This window comes from Wolffia australiana, chromosome 13, assembly GCF_029677425.1.
Source record: "Wolffia australiana isolate 7733 chromosome 13, ASM2967742v1".
Lineage (NCBI taxonomy): Eukaryota > Viridiplantae > Streptophyta > Magnoliopsida > Alismatales > Araceae > Wolffia > Wolffia australiana.
The window spans coordinates 12,022,077-12,043,274 of NC_135847.1; the positions used below are offsets into that span (position 1 = coordinate 12,022,077).

General features: G+C 37.9%; 2 protein-coding genes across 3 annotated transcripts; one reads left to right on the forward strand and one right to left on the reverse strand.

Annotated features, from left to right (window-relative positions):
- Window positions 1-908: 908 nt before the first annotated feature.
- On the reverse strand, window positions 909-3,821 carry LOC144711430 (Ribosome recycling factor). The gene is made up of 8 exons (XM_078585436.1): window positions 3,569-3,821; window positions 2,760-2,903; window positions 2,533-2,648; window positions 1,686-1,777; window positions 1,518-1,539; window positions 1,368-1,436; window positions 1,205-1,273; window positions 909-1,142 (listed from the first exon to the last, which is right to left on the reverse strand). The coding sequence occupies exons 1-8, from the start codon at window positions 3,792-3,794 to the stop codon at window positions 1,062-1,064; spliced, it is 819 nt and encodes a 272-aa protein (XP_078441562.1). The 5' UTR covers window positions 3,795-3,821; the 3' UTR covers window positions 909-1,061.
- A 6,949-nt stretch (window positions 3,822-10,770) lies between these two features.
- Window positions 10,771-15,686, forward strand: LOC144711409 (sister chromatid cohesion 1 protein 2-like). Of its 2 annotated transcripts, none has more exons than XM_078585395.1 (12): window positions 10,771-10,971; window positions 11,848-12,175; window positions 12,264-12,289; window positions 12,485-12,522; window positions 12,634-12,740; window positions 12,824-13,089; window positions 13,610-13,718; window positions 13,857-13,993; window positions 14,105-14,307; window positions 14,402-14,472; window positions 14,575-14,695; window positions 15,290-15,686. In XM_078585395.1, exons 1-12 carry the CDS (start codon window positions 10,848-10,850, stop codon window positions 15,446-15,448), a joined length of 1,689 nt encoding a protein of 562 aa, XP_078441521.1. In that variant the 5' UTR covers window positions 10,771-10,847; the 3' UTR covers window positions 15,449-15,686. The 2 variants fall into 2 exon arrangements, with proteins under 2 accessions (XP_078441521.1, XP_078441522.1); XM_078585396.1 differs by having other exon boundaries at window positions 14,111-14,307.
- Window positions 15,687-21,198: the final 5,512 nt, after the last annotated feature.

Genomic DNA, 21,198 nt, shown 5'->3' on the forward strand with positions numbered 1-21,198 from the left:
ATGATGAATTTAATAATAATTAGTAGTCCAATGTTTGGTCCTCGCGTAGTTAAGTGTCTCGGTGATATATTTTTAGGCTATGATATCAAAGGTAGTGACTTTTCAAATGATGTGGGGGACCGAAGAGATGACAATGTTACACAAGGGATATTATTGAGTTTGCTGGATCTTGATAGTGTCACATAAGCAACAGATATGCAAACAGATGTGTGATATTTGGAATTTCTTTTACATAACAATTTCCCCGATTTAGTGTTAACTTCATGATTGAGTCATTTAAACCTATATTTTTTAACCAACATCAAAATGTTTTATTTGAAATAAAACGATACAACTAGTATTTATCATCTCACAATTAGTAACTCCTTTAATCAGTTTGAGCACCCACCAAATGACAATAAAAGTATTTTTTCATTTGATAAATTAGATGTTTGGCAATAATAAATTGTCGTTCCCACAAGATAATTTGCATGATAATAAATGAATGATGTTAAAAAATAATTATCCATAATCCCGTGCTATTTCTTGTGATCCTATCTTGCATCAATTATTGGAAACATAACATCACACATCCTGAGAACCTGCCAACATCAAGATCATTGTCGAATAACCAGTAAAGATCATCATTACAACTAGTAAAGAAAAAACTCATTCTTGTTGGTGGTTGGCATGATGTCAATGATTACTTGTTTATAATAACAAAAACATCATCACATGGTATTACTTTTTCTTCTTGCCAATTGCTGATACCTAACTAGCTTACCACTTTGGAACTATATTTACTACTTTACCTGGACTCCAAACAATGGTGACAGCAGCAGTCACACCAAAAATATTTGAAAGAGAGATTACAAAGAAGTTAAAAATTCTGTCCTTGTTTCTGTTTAACTGAAATGGGACTACAGTCCTTTTATGTAAGTACAAGAAGTAAAAATTTAAATTTAAGCCGCGTCTGAGAGCTAAGTTCACATTGGAAATAAGACATCTTCCTCTATCTAGATCAAAAATCATAATAGCCTTTGATGCAAAATTCCTCGCAGAAAAAACATTGCAAAAATATCTCAAGAATTGGTTATCTCCTTCTCCTTTGCTTTGCAGAGATCCTCCGCAGACTTGATGAACTTTTTAGTAATTTCCTCGATCTGTTAAAAAATAAATGCATTGGAACTTAAAACAACTTCCTAACCGCAATCAAAATTCTCACCTCCTTCTCCAGTCTCTTCACATCATCCTTGGGGATTGTTGATGAAGCTTTCTTTATTGAATCTAATGCCTGAATTTAACAGGAAAATTATACCTAAGAGTTAAATATCGTTTCACGCCTAAAAAGTTAGCCAGAAAAATGAAGATAAATAGTTCTAAAGTACCTTCTGGCGTGCTCTTCTTATGCTCTGCTTAACATCTTCTGATGATTTGGTGACAACCTTGCACAATGCCTGCGGATTGAACGACAAGTCTTACACCTAAGAAGAAAGTAGATAATGAAAACTTTAACAACCTCTCAATAAAGGACTTGCCTGTACGTTTTCCTTCGTTAATCTGCATGTCATTAAATAGAAATTGCAGTAATCAGCACGTATTCAAAAGAATTCCACAAAGCATAAATATTTTAATGCCCCCGAAGCTCAATTTTTATAAGATGGAGAATGTCGATCACAGACCCACAAACTGAAGGAAATACTTACGGTGGTATGGCGACGATCAGCCGCTGCCCATCCACCATCGGATTCAGGCCCAATGGAGAAGATACAATCGAGCTTTCTAGCGATTTCAGTACCTGAAAGAACGAGACAGAGTAGGTTGATTTGGGTTTTTACAACAAAGGGGGTAGGGTTAGATTTCTTATTTCAAGGTTTAGGGTCAAGACTATACGGTTTTCACTTAGCTTTCTACCGATTTCAGTACCTGAAATAGGTTGGTTTAGGGCTTTAGAGCTTAGGGTGGAGGGTTTAGGATTCAGAGTTTTAAGGTTTAGGGTCTACAGAGTAGGGTTTTAACTCAGTTCCTAGAAGTGTCAACCAAAATATGCTAATTTAAGTAAAATAATCCATCGTAATGAACAGTTTTCAATGATTACTTTCGTCGTGTCGAGTCGGTTTAGGCACTCAATTTTAGAGTCAACTTCCATGATCCCCATCCATGTTGACGTAGATGTTGATGAATTTTAGGATGATTGGCAATGAGGCAGAAGGGGTTACCATTGATGGTTGATGTTGACGATGCCAGTATCATAGACTGTTGATGTTGTCCATCAACATCAGCCATCAACTTAGTTTTTTTTTCGAAAGAAACAACTCAGTTAAATTTTAGTAAAAAAATAATCAACCTCAATGTCAACATGAACGTCCTCGTCATCAACATCAACCAGCCAAATTGACGATGACAATGATGTTGATGGAAATTTTCTTGACAGACAACTGTGACGACGACATTGACAAACACTCAACCAACTTCAACGTCGACATCAACATCAACATGACATGTCAACATCCTCAGGACGTGCCGAAACTTAATATTGGAGTATCTGCTTACATCAGGGTCATACGGCATGACTGAGAGGCTTTTAGGATCGAGGACAGAAACAACAGCAATACGGCTCAGGGGAACCTTTCCACCGTTTGAATCCACCATGATGTGGTCCAAAATGCCTGAGAAATAAAATAAAACAGTAATTCTTGAAAACCCAACTTCTAAGAAAATATTTCATATGATAATAAGACAGCAAGGGAAAAAATGGTTTATGAAGGTATAACAATTACCAGGAGATGCTCTTCCTGTTCTCAGTTTCGCCAGCTCTTTGGATAGAGCTAATATGGCAGCATCCATCATCGACGTCGCTGTGGATTTCACTGAGGGCCCGATATCAGGGACAACTTGTACTGAGCCTTCATCATCTTCATCTCCTACAGAGAAATGCAACTGAGAGCTTCAACATTTTTAAAGTTCAGTTTCGGGTCAATTTTCAGTTCAGTTGACGTTCGGCAGAAATCAACAACCGTTTTCTTGGCTTTTTCACTGGCACAAACGAGATTGAACAATTTTTCAGCTTTTTCACCGATCATTTAACCGCCAACGGAGGCAGAAAAAGGTACCCTCGAAAGAGAAAGAAATCATTCCGAAATTTCAACTTTTAGCCCTCCGAATCAACAGAAAAACAATGAATGAACGAAGAAATCATCTCCTCTCAGGAAACGCAACTGAGAAACGCGGAATTTTTATTTTAGGTGTAAGTTCAATAGGCAGTTAAATTTTCGCGACGTTCAGCAGCAACTAAGATAAGTAATGCAGCCAGCCAAAAGTCTTCTAGGCGGAACATCAGATTAAACAATATTTCGGGTTTCTCACGGATTACTTAGCCGCCAACGGAGGCAGAAAAACGTCTGAAGCGTAGAATATCATCAAGATTCCTTCAAAGCACAAATTACCAATCTTTTAACTCCCCCCAACTCACCAAATACAAAAAAAGACAAAAATAAACCACAAGTCACCTAGATCTCCGCCTGTCTATAAACGCAAATTCAAAAAAAAAAATCACTTCTTCTAAAATATCCGGAAATCCAATACTCACTCGATTTCCTTCCCTTCCCGTAGCTTCTGGAGCTCCAAAGCAAGAAGCTTCCTGCACGGCGATCGACACCTAGCGAAGCCTCGCAGGTAATACAACTCTTCCGCGTTTCTTTCAACGAGAAGCTGCAATTCAGGGGAGATTCTAACACGCCACGGGAATGGAAACTGGCCTGTGAGAGCAATCGAAGACTCTTCCCCGCAAGAGCTCGCCTCAAGCAGCCGGCCATGGCCAGCCTTCTCTGCCACTGACGAAGAACCCCAACGGTCAGAGGGGAACAAGAAAGGGATTTTATACTCCCTGTTTAAAGGGTATTTTCGTAATTACCTTTCAATGGCTATTACACTTTTACTCTAACTGTTTGAAGGATTAGTTTGATCATAACATTTTAAAAGGGCATTTTTAATCATGTACATCTTAATGATGTCACTGCATTTTAAGTAGGGTTTGACAGGTCTAGACGATGATGATTTGATGATGACGGACGGATGACAAAATCATTACATGTTAAAGGGGCATTTTTAATCACGACGATGAATTAATAATGATGTCAATAACATCTTAAAGACATTGATAATAATGTATTTCTTAATGATGTCACTGCATTTTAAGTAGGGTTTGACACGTCTAAACGAAAATGATTTGACGATGACGGAAGGATGACAAAATCATTAGATTTTAGAGGGCATTTTTTAATCATATACATCTCAATGATGTCACTGCATTTTATGTAGGGTTTGACACGATCTAAACTACGATGATTTGATGATGACGGACGGATGAAGAAATCATGATGACGATGGAGTTGTCATTAACGTGCTTCATCATTTTCAACTTTATTTGTCTGTAGAGCTCCTAAACTTCGTTGTCATTTGAGTCGACTTCGATGTTGTCAATGACAGTTGTGGCTATAGTTGAGGATTTTTCTTTCTTCCAAATATCACCACCATAGCTATTGAATCAAGTTGCTACCCTCTGTGGTCAGTTCTGCCATAAAAAAACACTACCTCTCACCAATTGGCACTTGCCGAAGGACTCCTCATCCTATGATGACGACAACATTGCCATCATTTGTCCTTGTCATTATGGACAGCAAGGAAACCGTCTACTAGGGATCGTCTGTCCCGATACCGGTATCGGATTATGGTATTGGGACGGATGTTTTACTAGATACCAAAAATCAAATTTTTGGCAGCCATTTTTTTTGATATCCGGATAACGATACCGGATATTGGTTGCTACTGTACGGATATCCGATATCAGTATTCGTCTCGATGTCGTCATCCGCCTCCGTCTCTCGCGGAGGATGACGATATTGGATATTGGATTCAATATCCAACTTAGAAGGGTTGCGTAAAAATATAATTTAATCATCACAGTACAACAGTTGTGAGAGGATTTACGTGGGCCAGCGGTTTAGCAGAGAGCTTTCTAAATTACAAAGTAGCTCCTTTAATATATAAAGCTCAAACCTTTTGTTTTCTTCTATAGGGGATAACAAGATTCAGAGTTTAAACCGGAATCCTATTGTCCCATATGGAAGAAAACATAAATTTTGAGCTGTATTTATTGAACGATATAGTTATATAGTGTATATATATATATTACGTATTAAATGATTTAACAATATAGTAATTGTTTATTAAAATATTATTAGATTATTTAATATATATCCTACCTCGCTAAATATATACAGCTCAAAATTTCTATTTTAATGTATACAGTTCAAAAGTTTAATGATAAACTCCGAATCCTGTTACACAATATGGAAGAAAACAAAAAGTTTGAGAGTATAAACGAAGTAGAATTTAAATCAAAAACATGTTGCTTTGTTAATACAAATCATCTAAAATGTTGATCAATATTGATTTTTTCAGTAGATACTGGATATCGATATCCGGCTACCGGTTCCAATAATCGCAAATCGAAATACGATATCCGATATCTGTCTCATCCTTACCCATCCAATATCTATCTCTGATATCCGTTTTCAACTATCGGACTGATATCGTTGGATATCCGATATCCGATATCAGACACCGTCCCATTTTTTCGGATACCGGATATCGAATGTCCAATACCAGGTATCGGATGGATATCGGAAAATCAATCCCTACTGTCTACGCTGTTTGTCAACTTCATAGTTGGCTTTGTCTATTAACACTGTCACTATCGCAGTCTACTAATGATGTCCGTAGACGACGACGGATGAAGACAACCAATACCTAATCTTGAAGTAATTTTTCTATTGTCCCAGTTCCATATTTTTAAATTGACCGTCTGCCTAATTGGTTCACAAAATTTTCAATAATTTGTTCACAATTTTCTGCAGACCCTTTAAAGGGTAATTTTGGGCAACATGGTTTACCAAATTCAAATAAATGTCCAAATGGTAAATTAATCATTATATTTTTTATTTTATTTTATCCAATTTACATTTTTAAAACAACCCTTAGAAGGGGAATTTGGTCATGACTTTAATCCTTCAAATTGTAGCAATTACAAATTTACATAGCCTGTTAGAAAGGAATTTCCTCATTACAATGCGGGATGGCACTTTTTAATTATCACAATTACATAGCAAAACAACCCATTTGAAGGGTAATTTGATCATTTATTGTTGGAGGGGCTAATTTTTTCTTGTTTTGCAATTATGGTCTAAACTAATATCTAGGAGCATTTTCATTACATTTTTATGAGTACTTTTAATATTCTGATGGGCTGCTGAAAACCCATCTAAAAAGTAATTTCTCTTACGGCTTTTTTGGGGAATTTTCTGATTTATGTTGCAATGACAATTTTAAAACTGCTGATATGAATATATACAAATAAGAGATATCTGAGCAACAAAGCAAAGATAATATAAATAAGGGAGAGAGATATTAAGATAGATTTAAAAAGGAGGGAAACAAAAAAAAGCTGCTCTGGTATCACACAACCCCTCTACCCTAAGGGTTAGTTTGGTGGGACAAATGTGTGAAGTGTTGTCTGACAATTTAAACTCCATTCGACAACATCCAAAAACCCTTGGTTCAAACTAGTTATTGTGGATTCCATCTGATCAATTGAATGTCTGGTTGGAACGTTTCTTCGATCAGTCTAATCTGGACTTCAATAATTTTTTTCAGAAAATCGATCCAGGCTCGATCTAAACCATTGGTTTGCATCGAATAACCATAAAAATTTGATTGGAACCCTGAAACGTATTTTGTGTTGGGTTCTTAAGCTGTTATCTAGATGAAACACAATGATTTCTTTTAGCGAAAGTTATACTGCTATCATAACAAAAATCATGAAGTGAGTTACCTAGGCATAGATCACATGTGTGATTTCTTTGATCCTCGAGTGAGTTGCATCAAGCTGCTCATGTGTGCAACCTCTCGATGTATCCAAGTGATATTTAGCACGTCGACTCTCCTCCTTCACCTTGATGAGCTCTCTTCACGCTTGGTCGTCATTGTCATTACACCATCTTGATATCATTAGGAATGTAGAGAAAACTATGGAAAGAAGGGATAAGAAGGGGAAGATGCCTGAATAATTTTGGCCTGGGTGAATTTCGTTCATGGCCTGCCCATATTTTTATTAGGCGGATATTTTTTGTAACAACTTCCAATGTTTAAGTTAGGGTTGGGAAATTCCTTGTTTGGTGTCAAACGAACGTTGTTCGATGACAAAAGAACATGTCAAAATCAAGGTTCGTATTCATGTTCTTTTGCGAGCCGTTCGCGAATGGTACACATTTTGAAAAAAATGGTAAAAAGTTGTATTATCAGAGAGAGAGAGAGGGAGAGAGTGAGAGAGAGAGAGGAGAGGAGAGAGGGATCGAGGGGGAGGGGAACACGAGAGAGGTGTTGGGAGAGAGAGGGGGGAGGGGCACGAGAGAGGGGGAGAGAGAGAGAGAGAGAGAGAGAGAGAGAGAGAGAGAGAGAGAGAGAGAGAGAGAGAGAGAGAGAGAGGGGGAGGGGAGAGAGAGAGAGAGAGAGAGAGAGAGAGAGAGAGAGAGAGAGGAGGAGGTGGGGGAGGGGGGCACTACTACGCGACATAGGGGTTGGGGGTGGGGAGGCACTACTACACGACAAAGGGGTAGGGGGGAGAGAAAGAGGTTGGGGCACGACAACACGGGAGACGGGTGACAAGAGAGAGAGAGGGGGCACGGGAGAGGGGGACGAGGAGAGTGAGAGAGAGAGAGAGGAGGGAAGGGAGAGTTGAAGGGCCAGGGGGGAGGGGGGCACAAGAGACAAGAGAGGGGGTAGGGGGAGAGAGAGAGAGATCACCAATCTCCCTCTCTCTCTTTGAGAGGGGAGGGGTTAGGGGGAGGATGACGGAAATATATGAAGTCGACAAGCCAATCAGACATTCTACATCTCGTCCTATGTTCATTAATATAACATATTCATTATAGTGCACGTGTGATGATTATAATGAAGTCCATGAGTACATGACCGGACTTAGTGAATTATGATGAGATTGTAATACTGAGATCACTCATCTTTAAGCATGTGTCCTAAATATTCCTATTTGAAGGATACTCGAGTCATCAAAGTATCCGGATAGAATAATAATATCTAGCCTCACTCATATGATGAGTGTGGTAGTTCCTATAGCCATTAATGTGGAGATACTAAGGATAGATAGTGGGCAGTCTTTAATGGAAAGAGTTCACTCAATTGATCCGTACAAATCCCTGAATTGTATTTACCCAACTATTAATTAGGTTGATTCACATCGCGGTTGTGTAAGTGGTCCTTAGACTTGAGACACCAAAGACGTCTTGTGGACAAATAATTGTACTTTGATTATGACCAACGTGTCCCTAATCATGGGATTCTAAATAGTCTTAGTTTGGCTGCATCACGAAGTTCACGAAGATGATTGAGTCGTCAAAATGAGATCTTATACCCTCGATATAAGAGATGACAATTCAACAAAGACAATGCAATGAAGTCTTTGGCCAAGGCAATGAAATATCAGAGAAGAGTTCGCCGATGATTTCCAAATGCATCAGTACTAACTCGGATGACCAATTAGGGTTTGGTAGTTGACCATACCCTAAGTATCCTAGGAGCGATAAGTGGATGAGGGATTGTACGTGCAAGGTAACTGAAGACATGTCAGTATTAACTTGGAAGAGTGAGTCGATACACACTCCTTTGTATCTTCTAGAGCACAAGGTGTAGCTTGGCACTCCACGTGTTAGAGACTCGACCTATCAATTGGGTTAAACCGATCCGACTTTAATTAATCTATATGATGATATAGTTAATTAATTTGGATAGATAATAAATGTTATTGGGCTGGTAGAGTCGTTAACTAGACTGATACATAAGCCTATAATATACTTAAGTGTTTGGACGTCGAAATATATACTAAAGTTTTGGGGATTTTTATAAAAAATACCCATTTCGTATGAATAGCGTAAGGCTTTGAACAAAATTCACGCATACCAAAATTGTTCAAGGGCCTTCCCTTCTTCTCTTTTCTCCCCACAGTTCTTCTCCACTCCTGATGCGATTGGGATGTCATAACGACAACGACCGAGCATGAACAGAGCTTGTCAATGAGGAGGAGATCCGACATGCCAAGGACCGCATTGATACTTCTAGAGGTTACACACATGAGCAGCTCCAAACGACTCGTTCGGAGATCAATAGAGTCATAGATGCGATCCGTGTACAGGTTCTTCGTTTGAATGATTTTAATGATGGCGTTCGATTCTGTTTAAGTCTTCCGCTGCAGAATGTTTTGATTTGTTTGTCCATATCTAGGCCTCTGGTACCCAATATATGAGAGATAATAATTATTATTATTATATTGTAAAAAATTCCTCGAGAGTCCCAGATGTTCGCAAATGGTTCTTCTGTTCGCGAGCCATTCACAAACCCATTCGGATTGGATTTTTCCTATTCATGTTCGTTCAGACATTTGCAAATGAACAAAAGTTTTTTTCCCATCCCTACTTTAAGTATATCTTCCTATGCCAAAAAGACCATTTTGCGCGACCCTCTAAGTCCATATATCAATTTAGTTAACGATTCTATTGGCCTAATAATCTTTATTAACTTTCTAAATTAATTAGTTATATCATCATATAAATTTTTAATGTCAGCTCATTTAAACTCAATTGATAGGTCAACTCTCTAGCCCATGGGCTATCAAGGTATACTCAGTACTCTAGAAGATATAATAGAGTGTTCATTAACTTACTTATGGAACATGTCCATCACAAGTTACTATGTATATATAGTCTCTTATTCACTAGATGAGCATAAGATGCTTTAAGGTATAATCAATTGTACAGCCTTAATCGATCATTCGAGTTAGTATTGATGTGTTTGCCTTTTGTTGGGTAACTTCTCTCCGATATTTCATTACCTTGGCCAATGACTTCATTCCATCGTCTTCCTTGAGTTGTTTCCTTTTATACCATGAGCAAATGAGCTCATCTTGATGACCCAATTGTCTTCATCAACTTCTTGATGCACCCTAACTAAGTCTGTTTAGAATCTAATGATTCAGAACTCGTCGATCATAATCAAAGCACAAATGCTTGTCCACAAGACGTCTTTTGTGTCTCAAATCTTAAAACCATTTACACAAACGTGGAGTGAATCAACTTTATTGACAGTTTGATATACTATAATTTAGGATTTTGTATGGGTCAATTCAATGAACTCGTTTCGCTAAAGAATACTCAATATATATTCTTATTATCTACACACTAATGACAACATGAACAACCATACTCATCATATACGTGAGACTATATAGTGTTATTCAATCATATACTTCTATGCCCTCCCTAAGTATACTTAAAAAAAGAATATTTATAACACATGCTTAAATACTAGTGATCCTAGTATTATGATCTCATCTTAATATTTAAGTCGGATCATATTTTCATAGACTTCATTATAAGCATCATAAATGCACTACAATGAGTACATTATAAATAATTAGGAAACGAGATACTTACATATATACGGAATATAAGATCTGCTTGCTGCCCGCATATACTTACATCAGTTTAAACTACCACTGTGAAGTCAATATTGTCTTTGAAAAATGCCTTGCATAATTTTAATCATTTATTTACTGTGGTGAAATGACAGTTTACACCGGCCATTTGAAGGGCAATTTCGTCATTACATTTGTGTCTGGTGTCCTTATAAATGCAAGTTACGTCGGTTTTCTTCACTCTCGCTTTAAAACTCCAACGGGAGGGAAGAAACTGAGCAGACTGTTTAGAGAAGCGGAAGGAAGGAAGAGTGCGAGTAGAAGAATGTTCTATTCGCAGTCGTTATTGTCGAGGAAGGGGCCGCTGGGAGCCATCTGGATCGCTGCTCACTGCTACAAGAGGCTAAGGAAAGATCAAATTACCGGGACTAACATTTCTTCCACCGTCGGTTTGTTCGCCGCGCCCTTTCCAACAATCTGTTTGGTTATTAACTGGATGCGCTTCATTTTGATATAATCAGATCATTTTGCTCTATTTTTCGTGTTTTTTCCTTCTGGATTCTGCATTTTGGTTAGTTCATGGTTGTATGGTATTAGATTTTTCTTTATTTTATTTATCCATGAATCTGTCGGCGTCAGATTGAGGTTTCGTCAGTTTTTTTGGATTTTCATCGTATTTATTAGAGAAACATCCGCAGTCGTTTATGGAGGGAAGGCACAAATTAATATTTTGGCTCTAAGATGTCAGATTTTATTTTATTTTATTATTCCATGAATTTATAGATGCGTCCAGTTTGAAAGTTCATATCATTTTCAATTTCAAACATTTTCTCGCAAAAAAACATCCGAAGTCAATTTGAAATGAAGACATTCGGCACCTGTTTTACAATCGTCTACGACTTTATTTTAATTTTTTGGATAATAATTTGGTTATCCTGTTCTGCCTTTCCCGAGGGTAAGTAGATTTTTGGATTCTTAAGTAGATTTAGAACCTATTATTCAACTCGGTTGTCGAGGGTCTTTTTACTGTTCATGCTCGTAAAATATTGGAATTTCTTCTCTTATTAGTCTATGAATTTATCAGCGTCCAGTAATTTCTTACTTTTTTTTTTGAAATTTCATTAAGTTTATCAGAGAAACATCCGCAGTCTTTATTGAAAGGAAGACCCTCGTACCTATTTTACACTCGTCAGCTTCTTTATCTAATTTTTTTTGGGTAAGAATTTTGTTTTGCTGTCTTGCCTGCACAAGGTCGAACTTTTTATAGATTTTAGAGTGATTTTGACATAACCTTGTTCCCTTGAATGACCTTTTTTTTCTTGCAGACAAAATAATACCAGATGTTCAGCTTTCTTATCGCGTGTTGGCATACCTTCTTCTAGGCGTCGTCAGAATTTTCTCAAAGAAAGTCGACTATCTCTTTCACGATTGCAATGAAGTTCTTTCATGTCTGAGAAAAGTAATTCTTACTGCTCAGTGTAATACGACATCCAAAAGGGAAGGCGAACAACAGAAAACGAATACTATGAGATTGGGTTTTGAAGATTTTAATGCTATCCCCGAGATGATCCGCACGGGAAAGCATGAAACTTCTTTCACGGTTCCCAAAACTTTTAAACTTGACGCTTTTGACCTTGATGTCCCGGATGAACAGTTAGTACACTTCATGCTCAGAACCCCCGTTTACAGTTTGTCTGTTTGCATATTTCTCTTGAAAATAATTTTCTTTCTAAACTTTCAGGTGTTTTGACAATCCCAGGATAGAAGGTATGTTTTGGGGGTAGTTTCACGTCGAATACATGTGCCCCCCTCCTCCAACCAAAAAAATAAAATAAAAAAGAAGGCAGACGAGAAGTTCTTGTAGAGTCACTCGAAATATCATATCCTAAAATTATTGTTGTTCTCATTTTCCACTTTTTCTATGGTTCCATACTCCATCATAATACCTTCCATTTATTTCAGTTGAAGATGAGCCTGAAGAATTTGCTTTTCCAAACAAGGTAAAGGACTGCATAACCTTCTGCTTAGGCCTCCTGTCTCTAGTAGTTATTTCAGTAAATGACAATTTTTTGATACATTTTCAATTACTTGTGCATTTTTCATTTTTCCAGAGGCACGATGATGAGATGATTGCTCGTTCTGACTTTTACTCTGGATGCTTTACTCCTGGGGAAGCCCGTTTTGATCTTTTTCCTGGCTGTTCCACTCACGCTGAAGAGTAAGTCTCTTAATCTATGGCATACAACTCAAGCAACTTTACGTCAGGACTTTTTCTTTTGGATTGATGGATTTGAATCTCAGATATAACGAAGATGAAAATGTAAGCAAGCCAGAGGTGAGCCAGGCTTTCGAGGAAGACTTTCTGCAATTTGATGGAGCGGGGAAGCGTTCCTGCACAAGAAGATCACTCTTCATTCGTGTTCATCCAGCGGAATTAGAGGATAGTCGAGAAGCTGGTGGATCAGTGTCAGCTGACTTGTCATGCAGATCCCATCAGGAAGAAAGAAATCCAGAGTTTCAAACACCAGTGAAAGAGTCAACCGGCCAGAAATTAGCTGTTAGTTTAGGTTGGTTTTTTCCCTGTTACCTGTCTAATTTTCTTTTCCCTTCATAAGCCAGTTGGGTTCGATACTTGTCAATGTCCACGTCGTCATCAACGTCATTGAACCTTGTTGATGTCGATTTAGACATTACTGAATTTTAGGGTGTTGTTGATGATGATGACATTGATGAGGTTACTGTTGATGGTTGATGCTACCCATTTACATTCGATGTTGACATGGTGAAATCCTTGTAATGGGTAACCCGGTCAAGTTGAAGATGAAAATGATGGAAATTTATATAAAATTGCATAGTTGATGATGATGTTGACAATGTCATTGGAAAACTGTCAACCAATATCAAAGCCAGTGTCATACGTTAATCTCAGTAATTATATTTATATTTCTTTAACTTGTATTCTATATAAAACTTGGATGAATTAAATATATTTTATGTATTATATTTTTATCATATTTATATACTGTTGAAGTTATTTATATGCTCTATTATCCCTGATTCTCATTTGATATTTTGGGTATTATCCAGGGGTTAGGTCTCCTGAAATCTCAGTTTCTACCCCTGGGATAAAGGAACACCATCGTACATCAAGCAAAAGGAAATGCCTTTTTGATGACACCATTGTACTGTCCAATCAGTAAGTCCAATAGCCCATGATCATGTTATTTGATCCCATTAAGAGAATCTTTGTCTCGTGCTATTTTTCAATCCATCCAATGCTCAGTACTCAACTGACCCTCTTAAACAACTTTGTTGCAATTATGTGCCCTAATAGGGTCTTGAGACAGTGGATTCATTCTAGTAATGGGCTCATGAGCAAGAGGAAGAAAGCTCCGCACTCATCTCTAGATATTTGGAGAGCCCAGAAATTCTTGAATGTAGAAGCGAGTTTTGCGGAGCCGTTGATCCCATGTAAACGAGCATCTCTCCTTTGTCAAATTATTCGTCGTCTTTAAATTAATTTATTTATTTGTTTTCGTTATCCATTGTCTTACCCTTAATATTTCTTATTCCCTGGAAAAGCTCCAGTCTTGGAGAAAAGTGATTCCCTTTCAGTACGTGCGCAACGTGCAACCACAGCAGCACGTAAACTAGATTTTGGGAAATCTGAGGGTCATGAGGATCCTGAATTCTCTGTTGAGACTCGTTCTCTTAATGGAGAGATATTTCAAAAAGTCCCTTGCAGAGCAGAGAATTTGGACGAAGAACTCAGTTTCCCGAATATTGTACGTGCAGATCATTGGATGTCTCGATTTTCCTTCTCTTTATTTTTTTTTCCCTCTTGGCAAAACTATAGTCTGATTATTCTACCTTTTTCAGGAATCTGGCTTTGTAAATGAGCAATCTGAGAGCAACGGTTCAGAAGCAGATGGCTTTTCAGACAGGACAAGGTTGCTATCTTCGTGGGAATATTGATTATCATGTATTTTTTAATCTTTTATTTGCTCTTGTTCATATTTTATTTCATTGTGTGGTTGTGGTCTCCAATGCAGGTCGATCGCCCGTTATCTTTCTCAGTGCTTTGAGAAAGATAGGAAAGAAACTCTGCCTACATCGAGAATTCTGCAAGGAAAAAATAGGACAAAGAGCGCGCAAATGTTTTATGAGACTCTGGTTAGTCATCCATAATCTCTTCATGCATTCTTAACATCTCATCTGAAAATTATGAATTTGGTTTTTAGAGCTTCCTTGTCACCGATGAATGGACGATGATGATGACTATGACAATCATTATTGTCGTCATCATATTCATTTGTCTAAGGCCAAATATGGTTGATGATGACCATAATGAATGAATCTTCGCGACTCAACCCTACTTGGGCATCACCTATGAAGATGTTGAGTCGATAGTGATGATTCATCATGGTCATTGTCATTGTCATTGCCGTTCAACATCAATGATGAATTCATCATCATCAGTATCATCGCTCTTCCAATCCCAAAAAGGATGACAGTGAATTAAGGAATTCGTCGCCAACAATGAAGATTGTAAGCGGAAGACGACAATTCATCATCGTCAATATCATTGCCATCCAGCCATCACTTTTTTCTTCGTCGTCATGTGCCGTTCTCGTCCAAATCGCCGATGGACGAGGATGAGAATGCAGAATTTGTCATCCTCTGCCATCCTACTCCTTGCAAGAATTTAAACTTAGGATTTTTCATTAAACTTAGTATCTAATTTTGGTTAAATTTATGAAAATTCAGGTTCTTAAGAGCCGAGGATGCATTGATGTCAATCAAGAGAACCCGTATGGAGAAATTTTTCTCTCGGTGTTGCCTGCAATGCAACAGATCTTTGTCTCCCACAGCAACTTAAGGTCAGGTGAAGTTGAAGAATCCGGTAATCTTAGGAAATGCGTATAACCTGCTAATCTTAATAACTTTTTGTAAAAAAATCCCAAACCCATGTAAATACTCCAGGCTAGAAACCAATTCCTAAGCTCATCCAAGTTTTTGTCTCTTCAACAGTTGGGCTTAGAAATCCCTACTATTTATAAGGTTATAAACCTAGCTTTCATGTCCATTCACCTTTTCCTTTCATGATCACATTTGTAAACTGTTGTTTCTGTCTGTTAGTCCTGATCTAAAGTTTCATTTTTACTGTTCTGTCTATCTGCCTCTACTTAAGGTGTTGCTTGGGTTTGGTATGACCTTTCTCAGGGTCAGGTGGTTGGATTGGGGTGACGTGTGGACCCAAACATCCCGTTAACCTGACCCGCCATCTGCCTTCTTGGATGGTTCGGCTTAGTTGGTCCAACGGGGTGTTGGGCCGATGTAGGTTAGCCTATGTTGACCTGACCCAAAGTTAACCTGACCCACCGCCTGCCCTCTCGGATCCGTCTGCTGTTTTTCTTTTCTTCCGTGACGAAGGAATTGTTTTAATGTAGGCATCTCGGATAACTTTCGGAACCTTCCCCCTTTGACCTCTAACTAGTTGTTACTCCCGATCCGAAGCAACCCTTTTTGGATCGGATGGGCTGATGTAAAACTGCCTAGGTTGACCCGAGCTAACGTTATCCGCCGTCTGTCCTATTGGACTTTTTAGGTTAGTTTTGCCAAAGGTTGACCTGACCTGACCTTTGGTTGGTCTGTCCTATTGTCGGGACGATATCCGTATCCGATATCCGTTATTGGATATCACGATGTCCGTTATCTGGAAAAATTCGAAACCTGTCTGATAATGATAACGGATAACGGTTAAGGGTAGAAAACGGATGACGATAACGGATATCATTAAGCAGATAACGATAACGGATACCGATATCTTTAAGTTAGATAACGATATCGATTATGAAATGATAAAGTTTTCGACAACCGATAACGTTATCCCCCCCCTCCCCCCCTCTCTGTACCTCTCCCTCTCTCTCTCTCTCTCTCTCTTGGTGTCTCTCCCTCTCTGTCTCTTGCTCTCCTTCCAGTTCTCTCGCTCACCCTCCTGCTCTCCCGCTCTTCCACTCTCTCATTCTCTCGCGTTCTCTCTCCCGCTATTGAGCTCTCTCCCTCTCTCACTATCGCTCTCTCTCTCTCTCCATCACTCTCTCTCTCATTCTCCCGGTCCCTCTCTCACTCTCCCTCCCTCTCTCTCGTTCTCCCCACTCTCTCTCTCTCTCTCTCTCATTCTCCCCACCTCCCCCTCCCTCTCGCTCATTCTCAAGCGCCCTCCTCTCTCGGTTGCTATCTCTTCCTCCCTCTCTCTGACTCTCTCCTCGCTCTCCTGCTCTCTCTCTTTCTCTCCCTCCCGGTCTCTTTGCCTCTCTGTTGCTCTACTCCCCCAGTCTCTCTCTCTCCCGCTCTTTATCTCTCTCTGGCTCTACTCCCCCAATCTCTCTCTCTCCCTCCCGCTCTCTTTGCCTCTCTCTGGCTCTACTCCCCCAATCTCTCTCTTTCTCTCTTGCTCTACTCCCTCAATCTCTCTCTCGCTCTCTCTCTCTCGCTCTCTCGCTTTACTCCCCAATCTCCCTCTCTCTCTCTCTCTCTCTCCCACTCGTCTGTTTGTCTCTAACTGTCGCTCGTTCTCCCTATCTCTTTCTCTCTCGCAATAGAGACATATACTCTTATTCGATATGCGAATACTAGTATTCTATAATAACGAATATTAATATGTTATATAAGTAATATTATTCGATATCCGATATCCGTTTACGATATTGGATATCGAAACAGAATAATCTGCAAAACTGAGAAACGCTCTTGGATAATGGATACTATAACGGGGAACGTACGAAACATTTCCGTTATCCCTTATTGTTATCCGATAACAGATAACGGGTATCAAATACGACATTTTTGATAACGAACGAAAGCGAGACAAAACAACTTCCGATGTTGTTATCCGACGTCCAGTTTTGTATTTGTTATCTGAACTGTAGCACCTTACAGGCTGATGTAGGTTAGCCTAGGTTGACCTGACCCAAAGTTAACCTGACCTGCCGCCTGCCCTCTCGGATCCGTGTGCCGTCATTCTTTTCTTCCTGACGAATGAATTGATTTAATGTAGGCATCTCGAATAACCTTCGGAACCTTCCTCCTTTGCCCTCTAACTAGTTGTTACTCCCGATCTGAAGCAACCCTTTTTGGATCGGATGGGCTGATGTAAAGCTGCCTAGGTTGACCCTAGCTATTGTTAACCTAACCTGTCGTCTGTCCTATTGGACATTTCAGGTTAGTTTTTCCAAAGGTTTGTTTGGATGATGTAGAGCAATCTGGGATGATTTGGCCCCTGACCTGATCTGTTAGATGGATTAGGTTAGTGGACCTACAAGTCAGGTCGTCTATCCAGACAGGTGGGTTGACCTGAACCAAAGTGAGTTGACTGATCCATCACAACCCGACTGCAAAACCTTATGTATGGCAGGCCAGGAATAGTAAAGTTATAATGAATTTTCATTTATGCTTGAATGCCTCTATGAATAAGTCTAAAGTAGGATCTTAAAAAAAAATTGTTTGAACTTAAAAATTTGTCTTGCCCTTCAGTTGTCCATCACAACATGTTGTGATCATTGGGGAACTCTTTTCAACCTAAATCTCCTTTGGTGGTTTCTGATGAACTATTTGCCACTTGATTACCACATTATTTCAAAACGCTGAGTCATATTGCTGTGGCAATCGCATGGACAAGTTGACCACTGAGCCATGTCAGGGAATTGGTGAGATAGATACATAGATAGAGAGAGGAGAGAGAGGGAGAGAGGAGAGAAAGAGGAGAAAGAGAGGAGTCAGAGAAAGGAGAGAGAGAGAGGGAGAGAGAGAGAGCGAGAGAGATTGAGGAAAGAGGAGAAAGAGAGGAGCGAGAGAAAGGAGAGAGAGAGGAGAGAGGGAGAGAGAGAGAGCAAGAGAGAACGAGAGAGAGAGAGAGAGAGGAAAGAGGAGAAAGAGAGGAGCGAGAGAAAGGAGAGAGAGAGGAGAGAGAGAGCGAGATGAGAGAGAGAGGGGGAGGAGGGAGGGTAAACTAATTACTATTTTGTAAATGTATTTAAAATTTTAATATGACTGTTTTAATAGATGATCCTACCATAGTAGCTATGCAATAATCAATGATATTCAGTTTCCATGACATTACCTATAGTTCTATGTTGATTTAAACTTTATGAAACATATACTAACTAATAATGCTATGCACAATATCATGCTTGCCTTAATGATATGTAATCATATGGAAGTGTATTTTAATATGCATGAATTTTATTCAAAAATTGAATAGGATACGTATGTTGGGCCTACATGAGTGGAAAATTTTTCTCAAGTAGTTCGAGATAGATTCCTCGATTTAGTTCTTCATTTATTGTTTTCAATTTTTTATTAAAATTATCAAAAGTAACACTTATATTTTGATAAAATAAATGTACAATATACTTATTTAAAATATATTAATTGAGTCAACATCATTTTTAATCATGGATTAGTTATAATTCTTGCCAAGAGAATAAATCATGTAATCTTGATTAGGCCAATAAGGAGTAACCAGTTAACGGATACTGTGTCATTCTAGCCAATCACACTTCCACATCATGTTTAAGTTTGTTGAATGAAATATTTTTTCATTATTATTACTGTGTAATTTTATAATTCAGTGTATGAATTCATGCAATGACGGAGTAAATTATGATACAATCACAATACAATGATCAATTGTCTTTAAACATGCATTATAAATATTCTTATTCGAAGGATTCTCAAGCAATTCAGAAAGGATGTTGTTAGTTTAGGTGGCCAAGGAATAACCTATAAAGGGGGGGGGGTGAATTAGTTTCTTTATTCATATTATATTTTTATTTTTAATTAGCCTAGGATTTTTGTACCTAAGAAATGAGGTAGGATAAATGGGAGACAATTATTTTTTTTAGACAGCTTAGGCTAATCCTTAATGTTGTTCGGGGGTATCTGTCCTGAGGTGATGATGTGCCCTAACCAAGTTTGTGTGAATGCCCCCCAAGAAAATCTCTTGGAAATAGGGTGGAACAATGATACCAAGAAAGAAAAAATTGATGAAGCTTTGTCGTCCTCAACCTTCAAAGGCTTCCGCAGAAGGACGTTGCTTGATCTACATAAACTTCGCCCCCAAAGACTTATTCTTACAGTCCCCAAAGACTTAACCGAGTGATAAAAAAGATCTAGCAATAACTGTATATTTCTGAATAATATATTCTCTGCAACAGCACTTAGTATTGATGGCTACATAAAACAGTATTCAAGACAAGGACCAATTTTAAGTATTTCAATAAGAATAATTTTATGTCAAAATTTTATTAATTTAGAGATGAAGATTCATAAATATAAATATGACTTCCCTTCAATAATACCTCCTTGTTTGTGGTCCTTTCTTCAGTCCTCTTTTCCTCCACATTTTTCTTTGGATGAAATTCTTGATTCACTTTTGACTTTTAATGCTTAAAACTCAAATATCCTTTTCAATCCTGCACCGAATGCAATGATTCTACCTGGAACAGTATCATAACACAATTTCACAAAACTATAATCTCACACAAAGTGTTCAAAAAAAAATCAGATAAAGATAAATCTCTAGAGATCAATCTTTCAACTTCCTTAGTTTACCTCTCAATTCCTCCATATCCAGCTTTAAAATCCTGTAACTCTTTCCAAACTAAAACAAATAATAAAATTTAAATTTCTTTGGTTTTTCATGGATGTTAGAAATAATTCATATTTTTTAAAAAATCTCAAAATCAGTATAAAAAATATGCTAAAAATTATAAACTTATCATAGCGTCGAGGATGTGCGAAGTTCGGATCACAGCCTTTTTTTCTTTTAATCTTGAAATAACCTGCACCAAAAATATGATTCCAATTTCTGTGCACTTGGATTGATGTTATAAAGAAATGATCTCTTCAAAGAATGCTAAAAAACATCTTGAAAATTGATTCAGGAATTGAGAGATCTCTCTAGCTTTTGGACTGCAATTTTCAAAGGGCAAGGAGAGGGGGATTTGAAAGTAGGGCTCAAAACTGTATATATGGACTTCAAAATCCAAAAGGGTATAATGGTAATCTATCAAAAGTCCACCAGTCATATGCATTGATTATGATTAAGCAATATAAAATAATAATCATTTTAATTTCTGTTTTTTATATTTACAATTTTGCCATCACTTCAAAATACCTTTCAAGAGTTAAGAGCAAAAACTAATCGTTATGCCAACGATTTGAGTTTTAAAAATAATATTAAACTTTTATGTATGTTTACTACATCATTTAAATAAAGATATCAGCATTCGATAATAATATCTTCATGTAATTCATTTTCATATATCATCAATAAATTCAGCCTTAAATACTCGAAGGTAGTAAATACAATTTTGGATAAGTTATTCAACAAATCAAATGAATACAAATTCTCACAAATACCTGAACAGTGTTAAAAACTATATTTATGTTCATGTCATAAAAAATACAAGTCTTAAATACATCCTTTTGATATATCTAAGACTCCTATTTTATCTTCACATAAAATCAGTCAACTACTTGACTGAGGGGCTATTGTGCTTTGATCACAACCCATATTGAGGCATGCATCACTTTGAACATTCATCAAAATACATATTAAAGCATTGTGCTAAAAATGCCCTTAAAGCTTAATCTTCAGATATCACTATTTG

What these genes read in the sequence shown, in the direction of transcription:
- LOC144711409 (XM_078585395.1), top strand. Translation starts at nt 10,848, where the DNA reads ATGTTCTATTCGCAGTCGTTATTGTCGAGGAAGGGGCCGCTGGGAGCC. An exon ending in TGACAATCCCAGGATAGAAG is followed by an intron (nt 12,290 to 12,484) that starts GTATGTTTTGGG and finishes CATTTATTTCAG; the next exon opens with TTGAAGATGAGCCTGAAGAA. An exon ending in GAAATTAGCTGTTAGTTTAG is followed by an intron (nt 13,090 to 13,609) that starts GTTGGTTTTTTC and finishes GGTATTATCCAG; the next exon opens with GGGTTAGGTCTCCTGAAATC.
- LOC144711430 (XM_078585436.1), bottom strand. Translation starts at nt 3,794, where the DNA reads ATGGCCGGCTGCTTGAGGCGAGCTCTTGCGGGGAAGAGTCTTCGATTG. An exon ending in CTGATCGTCGCCATACCACC is followed by an intron (nt 1,540 to 1,685) that starts GTAAGTATTTCC and finishes AATGACATGCAG; the next exon opens with ATTAACGAAGGAAAACGTAC. An exon ending in TGAAGAGACTGGAGAAGGAG is followed by an intron (nt 1,143 to 1,204) that starts GTGAGAATTTTG and finishes ATTTTTTAACAG; the next exon opens with ATCGAGGAAATTACTAAAAA.